Source organism: Equus caballus, chromosome 7, assembly GCF_041296265.1.
Source record: "Equus caballus isolate H_3958 breed thoroughbred chromosome 7, TB-T2T, whole genome shotgun sequence".
Classification (NCBI taxonomy): domain Eukaryota; kingdom Metazoa; phylum Chordata; class Mammalia; order Perissodactyla; family Equidae; genus Equus; species Equus caballus.
In genome coordinates, this window is record NC_091690.1 from 15,856,835 (window position 1) to 15,878,967 (window position 22,133).

Sequence of the window (22,133 nt, forward strand, 5' to 3'; positions counted from 1 at the left end):
TTCTGGGTCAAAAATGAATCCTTAATACGGGAATAAAATTAACCCAGACAGAATGGAATTAAGTGTTCATCGTATTATAGACCAACCACATCATAGAGGAGAATAAAAGGCAGACTTTAATGTTGGACAGAATGAGGCTCTACCAATTAATAGCTAAGTAATCTTGGCCAAGAACTTAACTTCTCTATCATCAGTTTCCTTTATATAAAATGAAGATACTAAAACTAATACCATGCCAGTAAAACACTTAATACAGTGTCTGTTAGGGATTAAGTAGGGCTTCAATAATTGCCAGTTATTTTTACTATTATCTTTATTACTATTAGGTTTGATCAAATAGGGGCGGGGGGCTATATGAAAAAGGCGGGATTTTTACCCTTGCCATTCAATTCAACCTAACTCTCATTGAGCTTATTTTTTCCATTGTGTAAAAGAAAACCTAAGGAAGCAAAAATGAATAAGAACTTATCTTGTATTTAAAAAGAACTAGATAGGTAAATTAGCAATTGCAATTAATATAATTCAAGATCCTTGAGATCAGTACCTGTGACTCCCTGTATACATAGCATTTTCAAAAGTAGCATATAGTGCTTACTTGATAAATAATTTAATTAATTCAGTGAGAGATGAGCTGTCATTACTGTGCAGATAGGTGTCTGTCTCATTCTTCCTTCATTATTCTTCATAGCACTTACCACCTCATATCATTATACTATAAAAGTATTTGTGTATTTCTTTCTTGTCTGCTTCAGCCACCGGAGTGTAAGCTTCATGAAGGTAGGCACATTTTACTGTTTTCATTATTTCTGTATCTGCAGCCCCTAGAGCAGCGGCCTAGTATAAGTAGACACTCAATAAATATTCATTGAATGAAAAAATGAAAGAATGAGTAAGTATGGACTTGCTTATGAAGATCTTAAAAATAATACTTCAGAAGAAATATCAGGATTGACTTGAGATGAGGGTGGAGAAGAGTGACAAGTCTGAGAGTATCTCCTAGATTCCTGACTAAAGAGACTGGGCAAATGGCCAATAAGCAAATATGGAATTCCAGAATAAGAGTTAAGTTTTGTTTTAGTTTTTGAGAGGGAGTGGGACGTTGAGTTATACATTGTGATTCTCCCATTTGTACAGAGTTGTAGGGAGGAATTTCTTCACCTGCCATGAATTCAGAGTACTTCCTTCAAATGGACAACAGCATTCTACATTCACACTACCATGGGGAATGAAGATGATTTTTATTAACAGCTATAGAGCAGATTACTAGAACTAATAAAATCCTACATTAATCGTCTTCATCGCATAGAAGTCAAATGTGGACGATTAAGGAATTCAAATAATTTGCCCAGAACCATATAATTGAAATGAGAAACACAATTTTTGCAGCTGAAAGGTGAGTCTACCACTGAACCCATCATTTGTCACCTGGCATGCTGTCCCAGAAAACACTCTTTATTTAGATGATCACCTCAGTGTCATTTCCCCATGAAATAAATTTAATAGTGAGTAATCAAATGTATTCACTCACCCAGTAGCTGACGTGAGTTTACAATTACTTCTTGGAATTGAGCTAGCCTCAGTGGGATAGAAAAATTAGGCTAATCATATGGTGAATACTTACTTCATCCCGTGTTTGTTCCTGCTAGGAACAGAAATTGTCTCGGTAATTGTATGCAAATCCTTTCACCAGAATCATCCTGAGAAAATTATCTACTGCTACTCCTTTTCTAAAGAAAAGACAAAAGTAATATTTTAAAATATCACTTCCAAATCAACCAAAATGAATGGTTTGGGCTAGTGTGTATAAAAGCCAGATCCAAATTAACATTATTTACAGTACACAGTTCAGCATGTGAATATTACAGGCTGATATTTAATATGTTGTGGAACACTTCTGTGTGTTTTGTTGTTAGTGATGGCTTTCATGATTAATTAATGAGCTCTATTGGACTCAGACTTCAACATAGGCTAGAATAAATTAATTGGTCTTTTCATTCCCTGTAGAGCATTGGCTATCTTGCATCTTCAACCAATGAACCAGCTCTTCAGCATTAGCTGAGGATTTGTTTTTACAAACCAAAAGCACTCCTGTTTTTATCATGCAGAATAGAGTACTTTCTAAAATGGATTTCACACTTCCTTGAATTCTGAGTTTTTTGAGGCTTATTTTAGCCTTTATTAATGACTCAAGATGGTTGCTATGAAGACTGATAATGAAAACTCTAGAGCCATTTCCAGGGATACCCTGAGGACTTGCTGAGATGTCCAGGGCTCTTGGCACCAGCACCTCAAGACCTCTCTCTGCCCCAGTTTGGGAGTTTTTGCATTTACCTGCCACATTCTTCCAGGGTCTATATGTATAAATTAAGTAGTTTTCAGATCTCGCTAATTCCAAGCTCTAGCTTGAATCATAAGACACTGCTGAAATTTGAATATTTTAGACTAAGAGAAATGGCAATCTTATATGGTTCTACCTGATCCAATGAAAAATCTCCTGACTCTTACATAGATAAGTACAGAATGAGGGACCAAGTATAGAATATAGAGAAAACCAAACAATGGACATTCTCCTTTCTTTCTGGTTTTTTTTTTTTTTTTTCAGAATTAATCTAGATCGGAGGAGTTATTGCATTACACCTGGATTAATTTTAACAGCCTCCTATTTGAATTCTCTTTCTTCCCTCTCTTTCTACTTGAATCCATCATTTCCACCATATCAAGCTAATATGATGGAACCTATTTTAGAAATCTGTCTCTTCCCTGCTCCAAAGCCCCAAGTGTTTCCCTGTTGCCAATGGAGTAAACTTGAACTTTTAGTACTTACTTATTCAAAAGCACTTATTGAGTGCCTTTTAGATGCCAGGCACTCTTCTAGCACAGCAAACAAACAAAAGCCTTGCCTTCATGAGCTTACCTTCTAGTGGGGGAAATAGACAATAAACAAGAGAAGTGAGTAAAATATATAGTACATTAGATGCTGGTGTTAGGGAGAAAAAAACATGGAGAAGGGAAGTAGGAAATCTAAGGACAAGGGATAAAGTAGCCTAGGATGGCCTCACTGAAGAGGCAAAGACCTAAGGGAAGTGAAAGAGTGAGCCTCACACATTTATCTTGGAGAAAGCATTCCAGAGCAAAAGCCTGAGGCAGGAACATACCTGGAGGGTTGTTGTGCCTGCAAAGAGGCCAGTGGCCTGTGATGTTTGTGAGAAAGCAGTAGAGGAGGTCAGAGATGTGGGGCTGTGCAGGCCACTGTAAGGAAGCAATGAGAGGGTTTTGAGCTATGCGTGATATGACCTGGCTAGCTTGTACCCATGCTGTAAATAGTCTGAAGCAGGCAAAAGCAGAACAAGGGCATCTGTAAGACCATTGCAATAATCCACATGAGAGGTGATGGTGGTTTGGACCTGGATGGTGGCGGTGGAGATGGGGAGAAATGATCAGATTCTTGATATATTTTGAAGATAGCACCAATAGACTATGCTAAAAGATGAGATGTGTTTGTGAAAGAAAGAGAAAGGTTGATGATGACTGTTATTTAAAGGCCTTCGCAACATAGCCTCAACCTTCCTTTCCAATTTCATCTCCTGCATCTCCACACTCATTAAAGTGTGGTGGGAAAGTGTTTAGACTTGAGAATAGAAAGCCTGAGTCCAAATCATAGTTCTACCACTTATTAGGGTTATGATTTGATATAAATCACATAACCTATCTCTATCTCTGTTTCTTCACCTATAAGGTGAGGATAATAATTCCTACTTCACAGGGCTCTTATGGGGTCCAATTGTATTGTAAAATAATAAGCATAATATAGTTTATGAATCCACTACTCCAGCAAACTAGTCTATTAACTATTAATAATCTATTGAGTATTCTTTGAACTTCCTGCCTCTCTGCCTTTGCCGTATGTTTCACTTATTCCTTCCTCTTCACCGTCTTCACCCATCAAACCCTCCCCATCCCCTAAGGACCACACTACAGTCTGTGTCATTCTCCCTGCAGTGAAGTCCTCCCTGAAGGAGTCTATCCCTCCTCTCAACTCAATACTTTGTTTTCCCAAAGTGTTGGCATATTGAATACGTTTAACATGCAAAATTAGGTCTTAAGTAATTTGAATGCTTAATATGAGACAAACATTAGTCTTGTGCCTGCTAATTCACAAATCTATAATTTAATCACATTAGGAAGAGACAATTGTGGCATTTTATGCAAGTTTGAATTGTGAAATTTATATAGTGTGATACAAAAAATAGATAAAATCAAAATTATGAATTTTTAGATAGTATGATGCAAAAAATAGATAAAATCTCAACTTGTGAGCAAAATAATAACTGTATAGAAATTATGCTAGACGTTTATTCTAATTATGAAATTAGTCTTTAGTTATTTGAATCTAAAGCTATGCAAATTTTTCAAGAATGGCTTCTTTGCATAAAAAGAGTTTGCCTTTTATAATAATATTATAAAAAGATATTGATAAGGGGTCTGGCCCCATGGCTGAGTGGTTAAATTTCCACATGGTCTGCTTCAGTGGCCCCAGTTTGCAGATTTGGATCCCAGGTGTGGACCTACTCCACTCATCAGCCATGCTGTGGAGGCATCCCACATACAAAGTAGAGGAAGATTGGCACAGATGTTAGCTCAGGGCTAATGTTTCTCAAGCAAAAGAAAAAGGAGGAGGATTGGCAACAGATGTTAGCTCAGGTCGAATCTTCCTAACCAAAAAAGAAAAAATGATAAGAGTAAAATAATTAAAAAATAAATATATATTGATAAATATCCATAGTGCTGAGGAGATTAAAAAAATAGCTAAAGGCAAACTTAAAAGATATCCAGTTTATTCTCAGGGAATATTCAGACTCTACAGACATGGTCTCTAGAAAATTTGATGTCTGTAACGAGGGAGAAAAACAGATTTCTGAAACCTGGGTCAGAATTTAACATACTGCTTCGGGTGATGCAGGAGGTGGCTGAAAGCACTGCATTATCACAAGTCAATCGACACCTGAAATCCAAAGAGAAAAACATGCTTCTCTGGGAGATCAAAAAAGACCTAAGAGGGGCCAGCTGGTGGCACAGTGGTCAAGTTCTCTCATTCTGCTTTGGCGGCCTGGGGTTTGCCAGTTCAGATCCCAGGTGTGGACCTAGGCACCGCTTATCAAGCCATGCTGTGGCAGGCATTCCACATATGAAGTAGAGGAAGATGGGCACAGATGTTAGCTCAGGGCCAGTCTTCCTCAACAGAAAGAGGAGGATCGGCAGCAGGTGTTAACTCAGGTCTAATCTTCTTCAAAAAAAAGGATCTAAGAGTTCCTTCTGAAAACAGACGTAAAATGACCACCAGTAGAACAGATGATGGTTATGCTAAATCCTCATTCTCTTTATCCCTTATGTTTCTTCAGTCAACAAATTGATTTATTCTGCCTCCTTAATCTAGAATCTACTCTCCTTTCTCTATTATCTCTCACCTGGATTACCTCAATATGGCCTCCTAACTGGTTTTCCTGTTTCTTGTGTTACTTTCATCTATGTATTTTCCCCACCTCAGCTAAATTATCCTTCTAAAATAAATTCAGTCTTATCACTCTCTTCTTAAAACTCCGACAGAATAAAGACCAAAGTTTGTAATACAATAGAGAAGGCTCCTGTGATATGTCCCTCGCCTGCTGACCTCTCCAGTCTTTGAAGCTCTTCCTAGAGTCCACACTAATTCTCCACACACACCCCTTGTTCTTCAAAATGCACAAGATAAACTAAAGTATTTGAAGTTCCTGAATGTGAGCTGCCATGCTCCTTATTACCTCTGAGCCTTTTAACATCCTGATTCCTCCCTATGAATTTCTCATTGATTTATTCACGCATTCAAACAGTTCTGTGCTGAGCATCTACTGAGTGTCTGGTAGACTAGGTACTGAGCACAGAAGTAGTCCCTACCTTCATGAAGCCTACAGTATAGTGCGGGGGGGGGGGGGGGGGCAGATACACTAATCACATCGTCACTTAAATATATAGTTAGAAACTGGTTAAAAAATTTCTAAAATAAATGTACAGAAAGTGATAAGAGCTTATATGAGGGGGAAGTGATCTATTCCTGGAATAAGTCATGTCTGAGATGAGATCTGAAAAATGAATAGAAGGTGAAAGTGGAAGGAAATAATCTTTTAAAGAGATGCATGGTACTTGCTAGAACACCTGAGAAGGCCAGTGCTGCCAAAGGGTAGAAAGCAAGGAGGATTGTAGTACAAAGTGAGGCTGAAAGAGAGGGAGAGGACACCTGTGACCAGATTTTGGTATGTATCTTAAAAGCGTAAGAAAACACTGAAGGCTTCATGTAAGGAAGTGTCGTGGACTTTCTGTCTACAAAGATCAATTTAGTTGCCTTATAAACAAGTGAATTTAGGGATTAAAGGGCCCAACCATTCTTTGTACTAAAATAAAATTCTCCAGTGGCCTGGTTCTAGAAAAGCCCAAGAGAAATAAGACAAAGCAGTGTTAGGGCATTCCTGAGAGGAAGTGTTTAGTATCTTGGCTCTGTGGCAAATGATTGGCAATACTTGCTGTATGCTTATATTAATCAGGGTTAAGTTCAGTCGCAACTGACAGAAAATTTTATAGACTTAAGGATTCAGATTTCCCTATAAGATGCCATCTGAACAATGCAATGTAGGGATGGGAGACAATAAATGTTACTGTCAGAAAATACAAGAGGCCTTAGGGAAAATCTAGGACCCAGAATGACCATCTTTGAAGATGGATTTTCTCTTTTTACTCTTGACTGTAGAAAAGGGAAAATCCAAGACATTCCATCTTCCCTCAGGTTCACATGTACGGCTTCAAACTGCATATGGTGGAAGAACTTTACTTATTTTCCCTATGCGCTTCTTGAACTATGGCATAAATGCACGCTATAGTCACAGCTGCAGATAATTTTATCTTTTATATTATTATTATATTATTAATTATATATATTAATACTATATATATGTGTTTATATATAGTATATATATTAAGACTAATATATTATTATAATATTCTTATTGCCAATACCAGCTGCAATATTGGCCACTCTGCATGCTGAGACCTGAGAATCCAAACTGAAGCCTTTGAACACATTATTTCAGTATCTAAGCTGCTTTGGAAAGAGTCCAAACTAAATGATTACTAAATCTGCTCTACAGCTCCAGCATGGTGGTATTAAATGCGGTGAGGATTACAGAATCCGATTCCTCTGTCTGCCTGAGGTTAATACACAGCATGAAGTAAACTTCCAGACATACACACTTTTCACTTCAAATGCACTCGTTTCAGATGCCAGTAATTGTGCCAGACCAGAGAAATCAATGGTGTAGTAGTGGGGGTACCTGCATAGCAATTCACAAGATTAATGAGAGAGGCTTTAATTTGAGTAAGTACAGGCTGCTGCTCTCTCCCTTTGTCACTCCTCCTTTTTAAGTTCAACAGCTCCCCATGAAACAGATCCAATCTCTCCTTCCCAAACCAATTTCCCTTACCTAGATGTTTCTCTATCCCGTAGTCATCATAATGGTGTACCTTTCATCCCATTACTTCATGATCCTGATGACATTCCTTGATAATTTCTAGGTTCTTACTTCATCTCAATTTCTTGTTCCTCTAAAACATGACTTCTATGGCCCAGCCCCAGTGGCCTAGTGGTTAAGTCCGGTGTCCTCCACTTCAGTGGCCTGGGTTCAGTTCCTGGGCAGCACAGCCCTACACTACTCATCTGTCAGTGCCGGTGCTGTGGTGGCTCACATACAGAAAGAGGAAGATTGGTAGTGGATGTTAGCTCAGGGCAAATATTCCTCAGCAAAAAAAAGAAAAGAGAGAGAAAGAAGGAACAATAAATATGACTTCTATACCCAACATTCCATGGATGCTTCTCCTGTTGAGTGCATCAATGACCTTCTAATTGAAAAGCTTTATGGGGGGCCTGCCGGTGGCATAGTGGTTAAGTTCACGCATACCACTTCAGCATCCTGGGGTTCATGGGTTCGGATCTTGGGTGCGGATCTAGCACTGCTCGTCAAGTCATGGTGTGGCAGCATCCCACATAAAAAAGAAGAAGATTGCCACAGATATTAGCTCAGTGACAATCTTCCTCAAGCAAAAAGGGGAAGATTGGCAACAGATGTTAGCTCAGGGCCAATCTTCCTCACAAAAACCAAAAATATTATGGGCACTTTTCTGTCCTTATCTAAGTGAAGGTTTTCTACACTGTATGGATACCTCCCTTCGTTTTGAAATTCTTTCCATCCTGACATAAATTTCTCCTGATTTTCCTCCTGCTCCTCTGTGTACAGAAAGTTGAACCAAATAACTCTTGTAAAAGAGGACATCGATAAATAAGCTCAGCTTGTGTTGCTAGCAGCCACATGTCTGGATGGTACTACTCACCCAAAATAGGTCAATATCCATGAATGATATAAAAAGTGTTGATGTGTAAGGATGCAGTAGCTCAAGACTGCATACAACACTATGATTCTATTTAGCATAATTGATAATATCGTTACATGACATAACATTTTTAAAAAATTGTATGTGTAATTGATACTGTTCTTCAATAACTGTGAAAAAGCCTTTAATTACTTACTGTAACCCAGTAATGACATCTTGTCCATGGTATCCTCTCACTGCTATTCTAGTAGAATTATTTTTGTTCTTTTGGAGCTATTTATACAATACCATATAATTTGTATAATTGCAAGTTACCTAAGTATCAGTTTGGTTACATCCTTAATTCCTTGTAGAGACAAGAATCATGTCTTTGTTTATCTTGGCACACCTTAAAGAATCTTGGATGTAGTAGGTTTTCAATAAATTATATTGAATTAAAATGCCAGCCAGCTCTTTAAAAGAGAAGCAAGATTGAAAAGATCCTTTACGATACTGGATTCTCCATTAGTCTTGTGATTTTCACCTAAACCTGCAGTGTTCATTTTCTGGCCAGCAATGTTGCACTGCAGATTTTCTAATAACTAGAAGATACAAATCACAGCCAGATGTAGAATTAGTATGACTTCACTTGTGACTTTCTAGTTTATATAACAACTGAGTTACATAATCATAGATTCAACAGTGGTATTTTCTCCGAGTTACAATATGCTGTCAACTAACTTGACAAATAAATAAGATACACATATCTGAGTAGCAATGAATAAGAGCATACCAAAATCAAACATAGCTGAGAAAAGAATCCAGTTTTCCAACCAGGCTCTGGAACTCTACCTGCATGTCCTTTGCACTGCATTAAAAAGATGCCGTTTATTTCTGACGATGATTAATGGTTTTTTCAGGCAGCCAACTTTCTTTGCCATTTAACAAAAATTGTGTCCTGTGCTTTTGTCTTATTTCAATTCGTGTCCTGTGTAAGACTGAAAAATCAGATAATGAAATGTTGAACTTGAATTATAATTTTGTGTGCATAGTAATTTTGAAAGCATGAATCTTTCAACATCTGTCATGCAACTGGGAACATATATAAATTGTAACAGAAGATGCATAGCTCTATATTATGTAAAAGTCCTGTAGACAGGAAAATAACCACCTGGATGCTGAGTACTGACATGAAGCCTGATAACCACATGATACCAAAAAAAAAAAAAGGTAATATCTAAAGAACCATGCCAAGCTGTGAATTGATCCCAGGAAGCAGGAAGACTACTTCGATGTGTGTGGCCAATATTTATCATTTTTACAACACTAAAAAAATCAACCAAACAAAAAGTCTTTGGATTATTTTGGTATAACAATAAAGGTGAACGAGGAAAAGTCAAATGTCAATTGGTATTTTTAAAAAGAACATGTTCATAGGTGTCAAAAATGAATAAAAGGAACATTGACTCACTTACTATCAAAGGGCAAGTCCCAGTAAAAGAACAAACGAGGCGTGAACACGTGCATTAAGATAAGACACAGACCGTCCTGTTACATATGCTTCGAACAGGAAACCGGGAAAGAGTACTGGGATTGGAGCGGGTGGAGGGAACTAGGTAAGATTTGAAAAGATAATTACAGGCAAACATTACAAAAGGAAAGACTAAATGGAGCAATAGATATACCAGAATAATTATATAGTAATTAACATGCCCTCTTTTTTTCCTCTTTGGGGAAATTTTTTTGTTTAAATAAAAATGAATCCTGACTGCCACAGTATTTCATTTGGCAGGATATCAGGTAATTTATATTTCAAATATGATCTCATCATCAGTTCCATCTGTTGATAATAACTGAGTATCCATTATGTTTGAAACTCTGACTTGCAGAAAGCATACCTAAAAATCAAAATTCTTGAATCTGAAGGACTCAAATAGCAATCAGAAAACGTAATAAATGTGCTCTTATCTTGCAAACGCAGTGTATTCATTTTAAGTCTTCACTTTTAATCCACCCAGCTCTCTACTCTAATTCCAGAGACCCAGGGAGGGGAGAAACCATAGGCAGCTGGTATAGAATGAGCTCAAATAAGTGTTAGACCTTCTTAAAGAGGACTAACTTATTTTTTATGCTAAGCCACAAGGGGAAAAAGTAATTGGTTGATGGGCTTTGATCCTAACCAATCCTTGTTTACAGGCAACTTATAGATTCAAAGACTCTTTCCCTTTCTCTCATATACCAATTCAAAGCTGAGAGCTGGAAAAAGTAAGACTTCAAGAAGATGTTGACATAAAGAAATACTCCAAGTGCTGGGTTCATGAATTTGCCCCTTCTTCCTTAAACCAGATACTAAGATCTGTGACTTCCCTTCCACAAGCAGAGCGATCTGAACCAAGAACAGGGTAGAAACCATCCCATTCTTCCTGGAAAGCTGTTTCCGTCTAATAAACACCCCTCCGTCTTCAGCAATCTTGGATGCACTTTCTCAACCTTCAAGATCCAGTTCAAGTTGTTTTTCCTCGGCGGTGTTTTTCCTTGTCCCATCCAGGCAGATTTAACCAAACCTTCCCTTGGGCCAACACTTCACCTTGAGTACAGCTCCCGTTACACTTTTTAGAGCTAAGTTGCATTTGTTTATTTAAATGTCTGTCTCCTCTACCAGATTATGAGTTTGAGTGCCCAGTGCTTCACCTAGTGGTCATTCAATTCACCGCCAATCCTATCAAGAGAGGAAAAGTTAAACAACACCTTCTCCATTTACACTAATGGGTCCTCAATAAATACCGTTATTCTGTTTCTTTTACATCTTCTCTTCCATGGTTGAAGCCAAAAATGACGTTACTGCCTTGCTCAAGGAGAGAGTCAAAACAGTTGTTTAAAATTAATTCTTGCTAGTGAGTAAAATAACGAAAGGAGTTTATGAAATTGTTATTGACTACAGGTGGTGCTGGATTTGGTTTTTGTTTATCTCATCAAAAATGTGTCTAGAGCAGTGTAATAACCTCCAGCAGAGAGATTTTGAGAGCTTGCTCACAGTATGATGTTGCTACTTCATTCAAGCCATATTTAAGGGATGTTGCCGTAAGTAAATAAAGCAAGAACAAATGATTCAGAAATAACCACTCAGATTTTTAAATTTCTAAGCATTCGTTGTATATTTTGGAACATAAAAATGTTGATGGAGACTCAATGCCTGCATAAGTTATTAAAAAGGAGTAAAGCATGTTTTTAGTAACCCTTCTGGATTTTTTTTCCCCAATAGGATACTCGATACTTCAAGCTATTATGGAAAAAGCAGGACAAAATGGTTGGCATGTCAGCGCTATATGTGTGGAAAATTTTAATGATGTCAGCTATAGGCAACTTCTAGAAGAACTCGATAGAAGACAAGAGAAGAAATTTGTGATAGACTGTGAGATAGAGAGGCTTCAAAACATATTAGAACAGGTAAGTCCTGGATTTTATATTATTATTAATCTAGACCTTCTACAAAAAAAGTTGACCTTTGATTTACTTGTCCCCATCAATATCTTCTTCCAACCATTTAGTCTGAAGTGTGGAGTTGGGGAGATTCATTCCATGATTTATCTCCAAGACTAAATTATAATCCTCTATCACCAAAAACCATTTTGGTTCTTAGGTCTCAATGCAATTAAAAGTACTGTTTCTCAGGGCCAGCCTGGTGGTGTAGTGGTTGAGTTCGCAGGCTCTGTTTCAGCAGATGAGGGTTCTCAGGTTCAGATCCCGGGCATGAACTTAGCACCGCTTGTCAAGCCACGCTGGCTATGGAGTCATCCCATATAAAATAGAGGAATATTGGCACAGATGTTAGCTCAAAGACAATCTTTTTCAAGCAAAAAGAGGAAGATTGGCAACAAAGGTTAGCTCAGGGCCAATCTTCCTCATACACACCGCAAAAAGAGCACTATTTCTCACACATGTTTATGACATATAATAGAAAGGACCTTTCTAAGGAATTATCAAGAGCTCTTGGCCTCCTATTTTCATAAACATTAATTCTGAAGATTAATGCCATCTAAAATATTAGAAAATTTTAGTATTTGTGACTATGTGCTTTTTCTAACCTTTAGAAAAATCGTTACATGAGAATAGCAACACGAATTATTAAAGTGATTAAATAAAAGAGAATTAGGTGGTATACTCTCTATAGCATATTTTCTTCTAGATGTAAATACATTATCATCACAGTGAAGACGATTTTCAACTCTCTTGATAAAGGAAGAAGCCTTGAATAAATCTTTCAATAAATATTTGTTGATTGGTTTGAAACAGACAGGAAAAGATAAAATTGACCTTTGTCATTCCATTAAGTGATAGGAAAATACCATCAAATAATGGATAACATTTGCTTTCTCCCTAACCCTGCATATCTTGATAAAGCCTTGAAAAGCTGTATTTGGCCAAAATTGCAGTGAATGAATGCCATCTAGTGGTTTTAGAAATGTTTGCTCATATTTATCCACAACATGTTAGGTTGGCTAGACAATGTGGTAGCACGTTTTGTTGATTACTTTGCTGTATATAATTTATCTCCATAATTATATAACTTGATTTGTAGTAGTAAACTTACCAAGTTGGTGATTTATTTACTAGAATAACTTAAGTACTCAACTATAGAAATCAAAACCAAAACATATTTCAGAGATTCCTCCTTAATATCAAAGGACACTAAATCGGATGCCTTAAGTTTCCTTCCTCAACTACATTAGAATTTGTAAAAGTCAAAAGTAAAAAAGTTATGATATTTCTTTTAAAAGTCTAGAGAAGCAAGACTATACTGTAAGAGGAAATGACAGAATATTCATCTCCTGTTATCCTCTTATAGAAGGAAAAGAAAACCACTTGATTGAAGAAATATGTTTATGTTATATTGGAAAATATGAATTATAAACCTTTACATCACTCAGGTTTACTCCTGAGGGAGTCCAAAAATCATTGTTTGCAGTTATTCAAGGTATATGAAGTTTTTTAATGTGTATTTATGGAAACCAAGGAAAAACTTTCTTACTTTCTCAAGCAGGACAGTCGCTTCAGCTCAAGCTCCTATTCTCTCCCTCCCACTCCCACCTCTGTGTTGAGAGTTTGGGTTGGTTGTTCTGTTGTTCAGCAACAGAAGCTTTGTAAATAACTCCTCATGAATCCCACAGAGTAGTCAATTCTAAGAACCGCCTGGATTGCCAAGTTCCTGTCAGAGGGCGAGTGAGGCTCAGAAAGACCCTCCACTTAGCACCTGTGCTTAAAGGGTGGCGTCTGGAGAAGGCAATTGAGTGTCGAAAGCACACTGATCCATTTCAGAGGCTTAGCTGGTTTCTAAGAAGAAAATCGGCACACCTGAGGGCTTTGGATAAACTCTTTGTATAAGCCTTAAATAAGCTCTTGCTAAGGGAACTGGACATCTTTTTTTCTCATTTCAAAGAAATGATTTTCCTTTTTTTTTCCAGCTTTCTTGAGATATAATTAACATATAATATTGTGTAAGTTTAAGGTGTACAATGTGATGATTTGATATACTAATATATTGTGAAATGATTCCCATAGTACGGTTAGTTAACACCTCCATCACTTCACATAATTCCTGTTTCTTTTTTGTGGTGAGAGCATTTAACATCTGCTCATAGTAACTTTCAAGTATATAATACAGAGTGATTAACTATAGTCCATGATATACATTAGATCCCCAGAACTTATTCTTTTAATTAGATGTTTGTACACTTTGGAAACTTGAGTGTCTATCTTTTCTATTCTTTTTGCTGAATTCTAAAGAGTTTCTTTTCCATCTTGACTGTATAGTAATAATAAGACTAGTAAATGACCTTTGTCCCTTTAAAATGCCTCTCAGGGATAAATCTCATAAATTGTAACAAAGTCTACCGTATTGTGAGAATATAATGTACTCTTAAGTGTCCTATAAAATTTCTTGCCAGGAAAAGTTGTTTTCGGATTAAAATCTGATTTTTTTCTTTCTTTTTTTTTTTTTTTTTTTTTTGCTATCTATCTATCTATCTAATTCTTTTTTTTGGTGAAGAAGATGGGACCTGAGCTGACATCTGTTGCCAATCTTCCTGTTTTTGCCTGAGGAAGATTGCTCCTGAGCTAACATCTGTGCCAATCTTCCTCTATTTTGTATGTGGGATGCTGCCACAGCATGGCTAGATAAGCAGTGTGTAGGTCCACACCCAGGATCCAAACCCATGAATCCTGGGCCACCTAAGTAGAGCACGCGAACTTAACCACTACACCACCGGGCCAACCCCGTTTGCTATCTATATTTTAATTCGTCACAGCTCTAAGCAAAATCACTTTTAATGTTTCTTGGTTTTGCTCTTGACTCATCTAAACACAAGAGCTAATCCAAACTTCGTCAGGAATTTGTACATGTACTTCAATTCCTCTATGTTTCAATATCCTTTTTAATAAATTGAGATAATAAAAGAAAATAATTTCAAAGAATCAATCAAAGCGTTTTTTAAAAAGTTAAATGCTAAATAATCCTGATCAGAAAAATACCTTTAAAAAAAGTAGACCTCTCTCATAACATGGTGAAATTAATACAGTGAAGATAAGGGGATGTGTTTGTAAATTTCTATAAGGATGGGCACATTTTATATTCATATTATGGTGGCATGCTGTCAATAATTACTTCGTTGACATTTTAATTTGTACCAATTTTCAAAACATAATGGAAATAGCTCACACAATTTTCTCTCAAAATATGTTAATGGACAACCATGGTTAGAGAAGCACTTCATCTTCTATACATGTTTTCCAAATTATTTTTATGCCATGAACTAATTGGTTCTTACAAATGGATTGCTATTTAAAATAGCAGTTAGCCCTATACTCATTCAAACATTTCAAAATATAAACTCCAAAACAAGTATTTGAAAATGTAGTTTAAGGTATACTGATTTTTCCACCCTAAATTACACCATAGGAAAAATGGAAGAATTTATGTAAATATCATCCACTGAGCTATTTAAGGCAATAGAAACATAACAAAACTACAAAGTTACATTTATCATCATTTTGTTGGTATGAAGCTCTAATAAAACAAATTGCATTTTTGGCTTCTAAATCCAGTGGGCAATTTAGTCCTCTCATGTGCAGGAAAAAACTGAAAAGAAACTTACTTACAACTAAAAGTACTTTTTAAGTGTTTATTGAATTTGCAGTCAATTATTGATAGAGTCTCAATTTTTATTTAAATTAATACAACCCTTTTGGACACTAGCGTTATTCATCTCACTTATTTTTCTTCCTCTAACTATACATCAATTATTTCATAGAATAATTCACCATAGTTTAATATAGCTGGAAGCAAATGAATTGTGTTCCTGTCTAAATCAGCAGTTTACAGTGTGAGCCTTTTTATGTATTATTTTATTTCACACATATCCATTAACTTTAAATCCTGAACTTGATTCCTTGCAAAGAGTCTCTAGGGACTCTATCCAATACCTTATTATTGGACATTGATGTACCAGAATTTGATTTACATGTTTAATCCAGTAGCAAAAAAGCAACAGTAGGCTTGGTCTTAACTGTCTTTCTGGCATCAAAAATTATTTGAGCAAAATAGCACGTAAGGCTAATGGTTGCTCACACATTTTATTCCACCATGAAAAAATCCAAGGGTCATGCAGCTAGATTTCAGTGTACCTTTCGTCAGTGAAACCCTCCCCTTGTGAACACCCAATTCACCCTCTGGAATACAGTCATTATACGGGGCACTGGGAAGGCCTGTACTCTCTTCTACCTCTTTCTTTGATTAATTGACTTACATCCCCCAAATTGTAATGTTTCCAAAAAAGATGAGTGTTTTCACTTTTTGGGAGATGGATAAGCAATCTTTAGTTCTTTATTTTTAGAAAGTAAAGGGAATAACTTAATGCCTACTATTCTTCTCTTCCACATTTTAAATAAGGAGCATTGGGCTGAGATGATCTTGAAAAATGCTACTCACTCTAAAAGTCAATAATACTGCTTCCAATGAAGACTTCCTGATAATTTCATTTGATCCTGAAGCAATAGATAATTTTACACATGGGATACCTTGAAAAGAAGCATGAAGTAAACCTCAGTCAAGTGACCTTTTCTGTATATTCACTCATTGTACAAATATTTATTGATGTTCTGCTGAAGATAAACAGATGTGCACAACAGATACATTTTCTATCCTACCTAGTAACTCTTTAAACCAAAAGCATTTACTAAAATCCTGCTTAAATATATCTTTTCCTTTAGAAATACAGTACATAGAAGGTGATTGAGAATCTCATAATGTCTCAGAGATTTTGCTATGATTGCCAGTTCCTGTTGAATATATGACGACATCAAAGGTATTAGATAGAGAACTTGATTAACATTAGCCCTAGGACACACTATGGGTGTATTTAAGGAATATAACCAAGTATTTATCGGGAGAAGATGTCAAGGACTGACCTTACAATATGAAATAGTTCTTTATCAAAAGGATGAAGAAATATGGCCCTGCAATTGGCTCACAGGTATCTCAAACTGCCTCTTTATTGCATACCTCAAATTTCACTGTTGCCCCTTCCAGCAGTATTCCCAGTTTCACTATGTAAATGGGAAATTTGGTGTCCCATTAGACACAGTGTGCATCTCAGATAATTGGCAAACCCAGTGACCTTCTCATACTGTTTGCAAATTAATCAAAAAAGCCTAAAACTCATGGCAGATCTCTCAGAGAATTATTACGTCACCAAATGAAGCCAGTAATCCTACCTCAGGGCGCAATCAATTAGAAAGAGGAAAATTCCTCACAGACAGAAATGTGGCCACTTGCACACAAGTGGTGACATGTGGCTATGGCCCCAGTTAACTTATTCTAAGTCAGAGGCTGCCTCCTTGTCTAGCACCACCTAAGTGAGATTTCAGAGCTCAGAGAGGATGTTTGACAAGTTGCCAAATGTGTAGCAATGCTGATTAACAGATAAAAAACATTTAAGTTTTAATTTGCAAAATCTTTTGTATTCTCTAACATAAGGAATTGTACTAAATTTAGAACTCTACCTGGTCCACCTCCACTCCCAAAAGCATCTCTGACACTCAATAAGCACCAAAAAGAGCCAAAGGTGTAAAGACCCTGCCTCTGAGGGCACAGCTGGTGAGTCATTGTCTAGAAGGAAAGGAGTGTTTTAGTTGCTGGCTAATGGCCATAAGATCATTTTCTTCACACTAAAACCAAAAACACCTCAAAAACAAAAGTGTAAGAGACAGAAGAGACAAAACGAAGCACAAAGAGAAAAGGAAAGTTAGCTTCAGCTATGAAGAGTAGCCACTACAGAAGCGATCTGATAATTGGAGATAATTTCTTTGATTACTTACATCTTCTGTGGAAGAGTTAGGCCATAGACTTTCTGACAGTAGGAATGAGCCAACAGTAGTAGATGGGACAATTCTCTACTCCATTCCTCACATATTCATTCATTCAATATCTATGTGGCAGACATCATTCCAGGCACCGCAGGGCTGCTCAAAGATGAGGAAAACATGGTCGCTACACTGGGGATGCTTATATTCAAGCTGGGAACTCAGAAGCTCGAATAAAAAGTCATAAGACAATTTGATGCGTTTAGAAACAAAAATATTACAAAATGTATCAGGAACCCAGAAGATGTGGTGACTAAGTACAATTGAGACGGTCAGAAATACTTCACAGAGAAAATAGAAATTTAAATTGAAAATGCATTGGCTTTTCCCAGGAACAGAAAAAGGGTAAGAGTATTCCAGACAGAAACCTCCTTGCAAAGGCAAAGAAGTCTGGAAAAGCTCAGGAGGTGGAGACTCGTTCTATGTGATAAAAACTCGGTTGGAGCAAAAGTAAAACTTGGAGTGGGGAGCTAATCAAAGATGAAGCTGTGAAGATCAGAGGTAGCAGGAATATGGACTATGTAGTTTAGCTATTACCTATTAGCTATCCTTTGTATTGCATTGGTTAAGCTATCTGTCTTTGCTGTGAAATCTTACCTCCATGAGAGCAGGGTCAATGTTTATTATTTATCAATATATCCCCAGTGATATAAAAGGGTATCAAAAAATAATTATTGAACAAATAAAAGTCTGAATGAGTTTCACTTGAAGACACAGGCAGGAGATATCTCTTTTATGTGTTTAAGGGAAGAGCAGCCAGTAGCCCTTGAAGTTTCTGAAGGTGAGGCCTCAATTACCTGAAACGCTTTCTCATCCAGAATATCTGCCCCACCACAGAGGATGGGACATCTGGGTTTTTCCAGGGTTTGTTGTCCAGGCTGAAAAAAGCACAAGAGTTTCATTGCCATATATTAAAGCAACAATGAGTGAGATGCAAAGGGAATAATTCAGGCACTCAAAGAAATTACTACTGCAGAGAAATGTCCGTGATTTCCCGCACTGCAGAACTGGCAGAGGTCACTGCTTTTGCCACAGTATAAAGCTGCTTTTGCATATGGGGCTGTGCTCAGTCAGGAGCTGCAACAAAGTGAGAAGAAACTTAAAAGACGTGAGGTTATGTTTAAAAGAAGGTGAATTTTACTGCTTTAATCTTACTCTTTAGCTGAATTGATTTGAATGTGCAAGTCCCATTATGAGGCACTGAGTTTGTTATTTTCATAGAAAACAGAAACACCTTTACAGATGCCAGTCAGACTAGTGCAAATGGAATTTGTGGGAGTTATAAAGGGGTCTCTCGTTGTCTCTTAGCAATTGTTGCCATGGTTGCAGCTATTCCTCATTATAGAGTTAAAAAAGCTAAAATAAAAGGAAAAGTAAAGAAAGCAAAGGATATAAGTTTTTTTTGAAGAAGAAAAATATGGTTGTCAGAATGCAAGTACTTTTGTCTTGGAAGAATTGTGAATTCTAGAATTTGATTGTGTTCAACCAAATTTGTTTTAGTTGATGCTGCAAGAGCACTTATTAGTGTAGTTTCTGTTATTGTTGACACAAGCATTCAAAAGCTCAGCTTCTTTAAAAAAGAAAAAGGAAAATCTGCTTGATAATTTTACGTATAAATAAATCAGTTTTTCTAGCCTGAAATAGAAAGCAGCTGCATAGACTTATCTACTATGATTTAGGGAAAGGTGAGTAATATTCCTCATTAAACAGAAAGGAGAGAATACCTTTCATAATTTATTTCAGCAGAATTTTACATCTACTCTTCAAATGTTGAAAAGGCAGTGAGATTAACACAAAGGAAGCAAAACATTCAACAGTGCCCTTGAGGACACTTTTCTGAGTCTTGTAAACATTATAAATATGACTACGCTGTATAAAATTCTAGAGTATTTATATTAAACAGTTCAGTTGTAGAGCGTACTACCTGCCAGTAAATGAAGCGATATGTCTTTTTAATCATTTTGATTCAGTCAAAAAGATAACCGAGCAAATTCACTCCTAATCCTCCCCTTGAGGTTAACCACATAATTACACAGTCTTTGCCTACGGATGGTCTAGATTGTCTCCAAGCTCATATACAATGGTGCCGAGTTAAGATCAGATTGTGGAAGGAAATTAAAATGGTGTCATTTTTACCCAAAAAATAAATAAATAAATAAGAAGAATAAGATGCACGTAATCACTGGCAAATTGAAGAAATATCAAGATTGGATATAGGAAATGTATTTGCTATTTATTAAGGTTTTTTTCCTAGGGTCACATATACCAAAAGATTGCTATATTCTTCCAAAGTCCAGGTTTAAATTGTCCCTGTACTTGCTCTTTGTCCTTCCCTTTAAACACACAGAATCTATACTGGAAATGTATATAGTTGAATTCTATTCTTGTAATTAGTTTTGTGTTACTTTGTGCTGGTTGTTATCATAATGTGAACTTAAAAGTTAAATATTCTGATATAATGTGATGATATAATAGTGTAAGTATCTTGCAGGTAACATAAGAGAAACAGATTTTCTTTTGTCTGCCCACCCCATCCTACTATGTTCTTTTCTTGTACGTGTACACAACACTCATCCATTTGTTCATTTCTTCAACAAACATTTCTCCAATACCTACCAATTTCCAAGCACTGTGTATATAAAGTTAAATCAATTTCAATCCATCCCTGGAAGGAATTCCAAATGTAAAGGAAAACAGAGGAACACAAGCAAATAATGCAGCACAAGGTAGAAAGGTATAATGAAGATGAAAGCAAATTGTTTAAATATGAGTCAGAATTCCCCAGGAAGAAAAACTAGGAAAGGGCATTCAAGGCAGATGGAAGGTGGGAGAGCAGAACACTAGAACAGAACTGCGTGTGTGGGGAAATCAAGGGAGTGTGGTTTAACATCAAGTGCAGGGGAAATGAGAAGATGGTCAACGCAAATTGAAGACAGATTATAAAGGGCCTATAGACTTAGTAACAAGTAGTTTTAAATTTATCATAGCATTTAGATGTTATTGGAAGTTTCTAAACTGATCGACTTTGTGTTTTAGAATGACAATTCTTACGACAATTTAGAGAATGGACTAGATGATGGACAGCTTGGAGACTAAGTAGTGTACTTAATGAGCAATGGTTCTTAATTTTATACTTTATTTTTTATGTCTCATGCATACGAGTGTTAACTTCATTATTTGACATCTTGTTGTTAGTGCCATCAAGTCAATTCTGACTCCTAGCGACTCCTGTGTACAGCAGAGGGGAACTCTGCCGGGTATTGGCACCATCCTCTCACCTTCCAGCGCTATATCGGAAAATGTTCTCCTGCTATTCATAGTGCCTGGATGTCCAATTTTTTTGGAAGTGGGTGGCCAGGTCCTTCTTCCTGGTCTGTCTTAGTCTGGAAGCTCTGCTAAAACTTATCCACCATGGCTGACCCTGCTGGTATTTGAAATATTGGTGTCATAGCTTTCAGCATCACAGCAACATGCAGCCATCACAGTTTGACAACCAACAGGCAGTGGTATGGTTTGAAAATGGACTGCAGTTGTGAGAGTGACAAATCTCAACTACTAGGCCACCAGGGTTAAGGTTGACATCAACATAACAAATAATTTTTGAGTGTCTTTTATAGGCCAAGCAATGTCCTAGGCTAAGTAAAAGTCTCTGCCCGTGGGGCTTATCTTTCAGTGAGGGAGCCACACAATAAACAAGTCAATATGTACTGCCAAGTAGTGATAATGAGAATGTATTTCTTAACTGTGCTTATTAAATGTCTACTTTGCCAAGCATCATAATATGCACTTAATTTAGGGACTCATAGTCACCACTGTTTTTGTTAAGATTTTGAGAAGTTTAGCTGATCGGACTGGGGTATAAAAAACAAAATTTCTTTTGGCAATTTTAATACTATTGTCAATCATTATGAATAATAGTCTTTAAATTTTGACTGCCCTAAGTAAAATATGGGCAAAATACCTACCCAGTAAGCTTGTTATGCAAATGTTACATATCAACACCAAATAGGAGAATCTCGTTTACTAGGGAGAGATATATTTTTCCCGTCTTTTCTCTCTTGGTTATGGTCTTTCATTTGTTTGTTTCTAAAAATAATTTTAGAGTTAATCATTTGAACAAATGTAAAGGGTTTACTAAGAAAAGTTTTCACTCATTTATTAAGATAGGGTGTCTGCTTACATCTATGTCCTCTCTCTCTCTCTGAATCCACTTCATAGGAACTTGATTCTCCAGTACCAAACCATTTGAAGTACAATATAACAAATAAGCTCAACTTCAAAGAAAATATTCTGCTGAAATGAAAGTAAAGAGAATAACTCTAGGG

General features: G+C 36.7%; 1 protein-coding gene across 30 annotated transcripts in view; it reads left to right on the forward strand.

Annotated features, from left to right (window-relative positions):
- The window catches only part of GRIA4 (glutamate ionotropic receptor AMPA type subunit 4), a 368,128-nt gene that overhangs the window by 246,872 nt on the left and 99,123 nt on the right, over positions 1-22,133 (forward strand). For all 30 annotated transcript variants that reach the window (XR_011440452.1, XR_011440446.1, XR_011440445.1 and 27 more), the window contains one exon: positions 11,654-11,838. Coding sequence is in view for 19 of the 30 variants with exons in the window: in XM_023644730.2 (XP_023500498.1) it covers positions 11,654-11,838 (185 nt within the window). In the remaining 11 variants the exon portion in view is untranslated. The remainder of the gene's footprint in view (positions 1-11,653; positions 11,839-22,133) is intronic.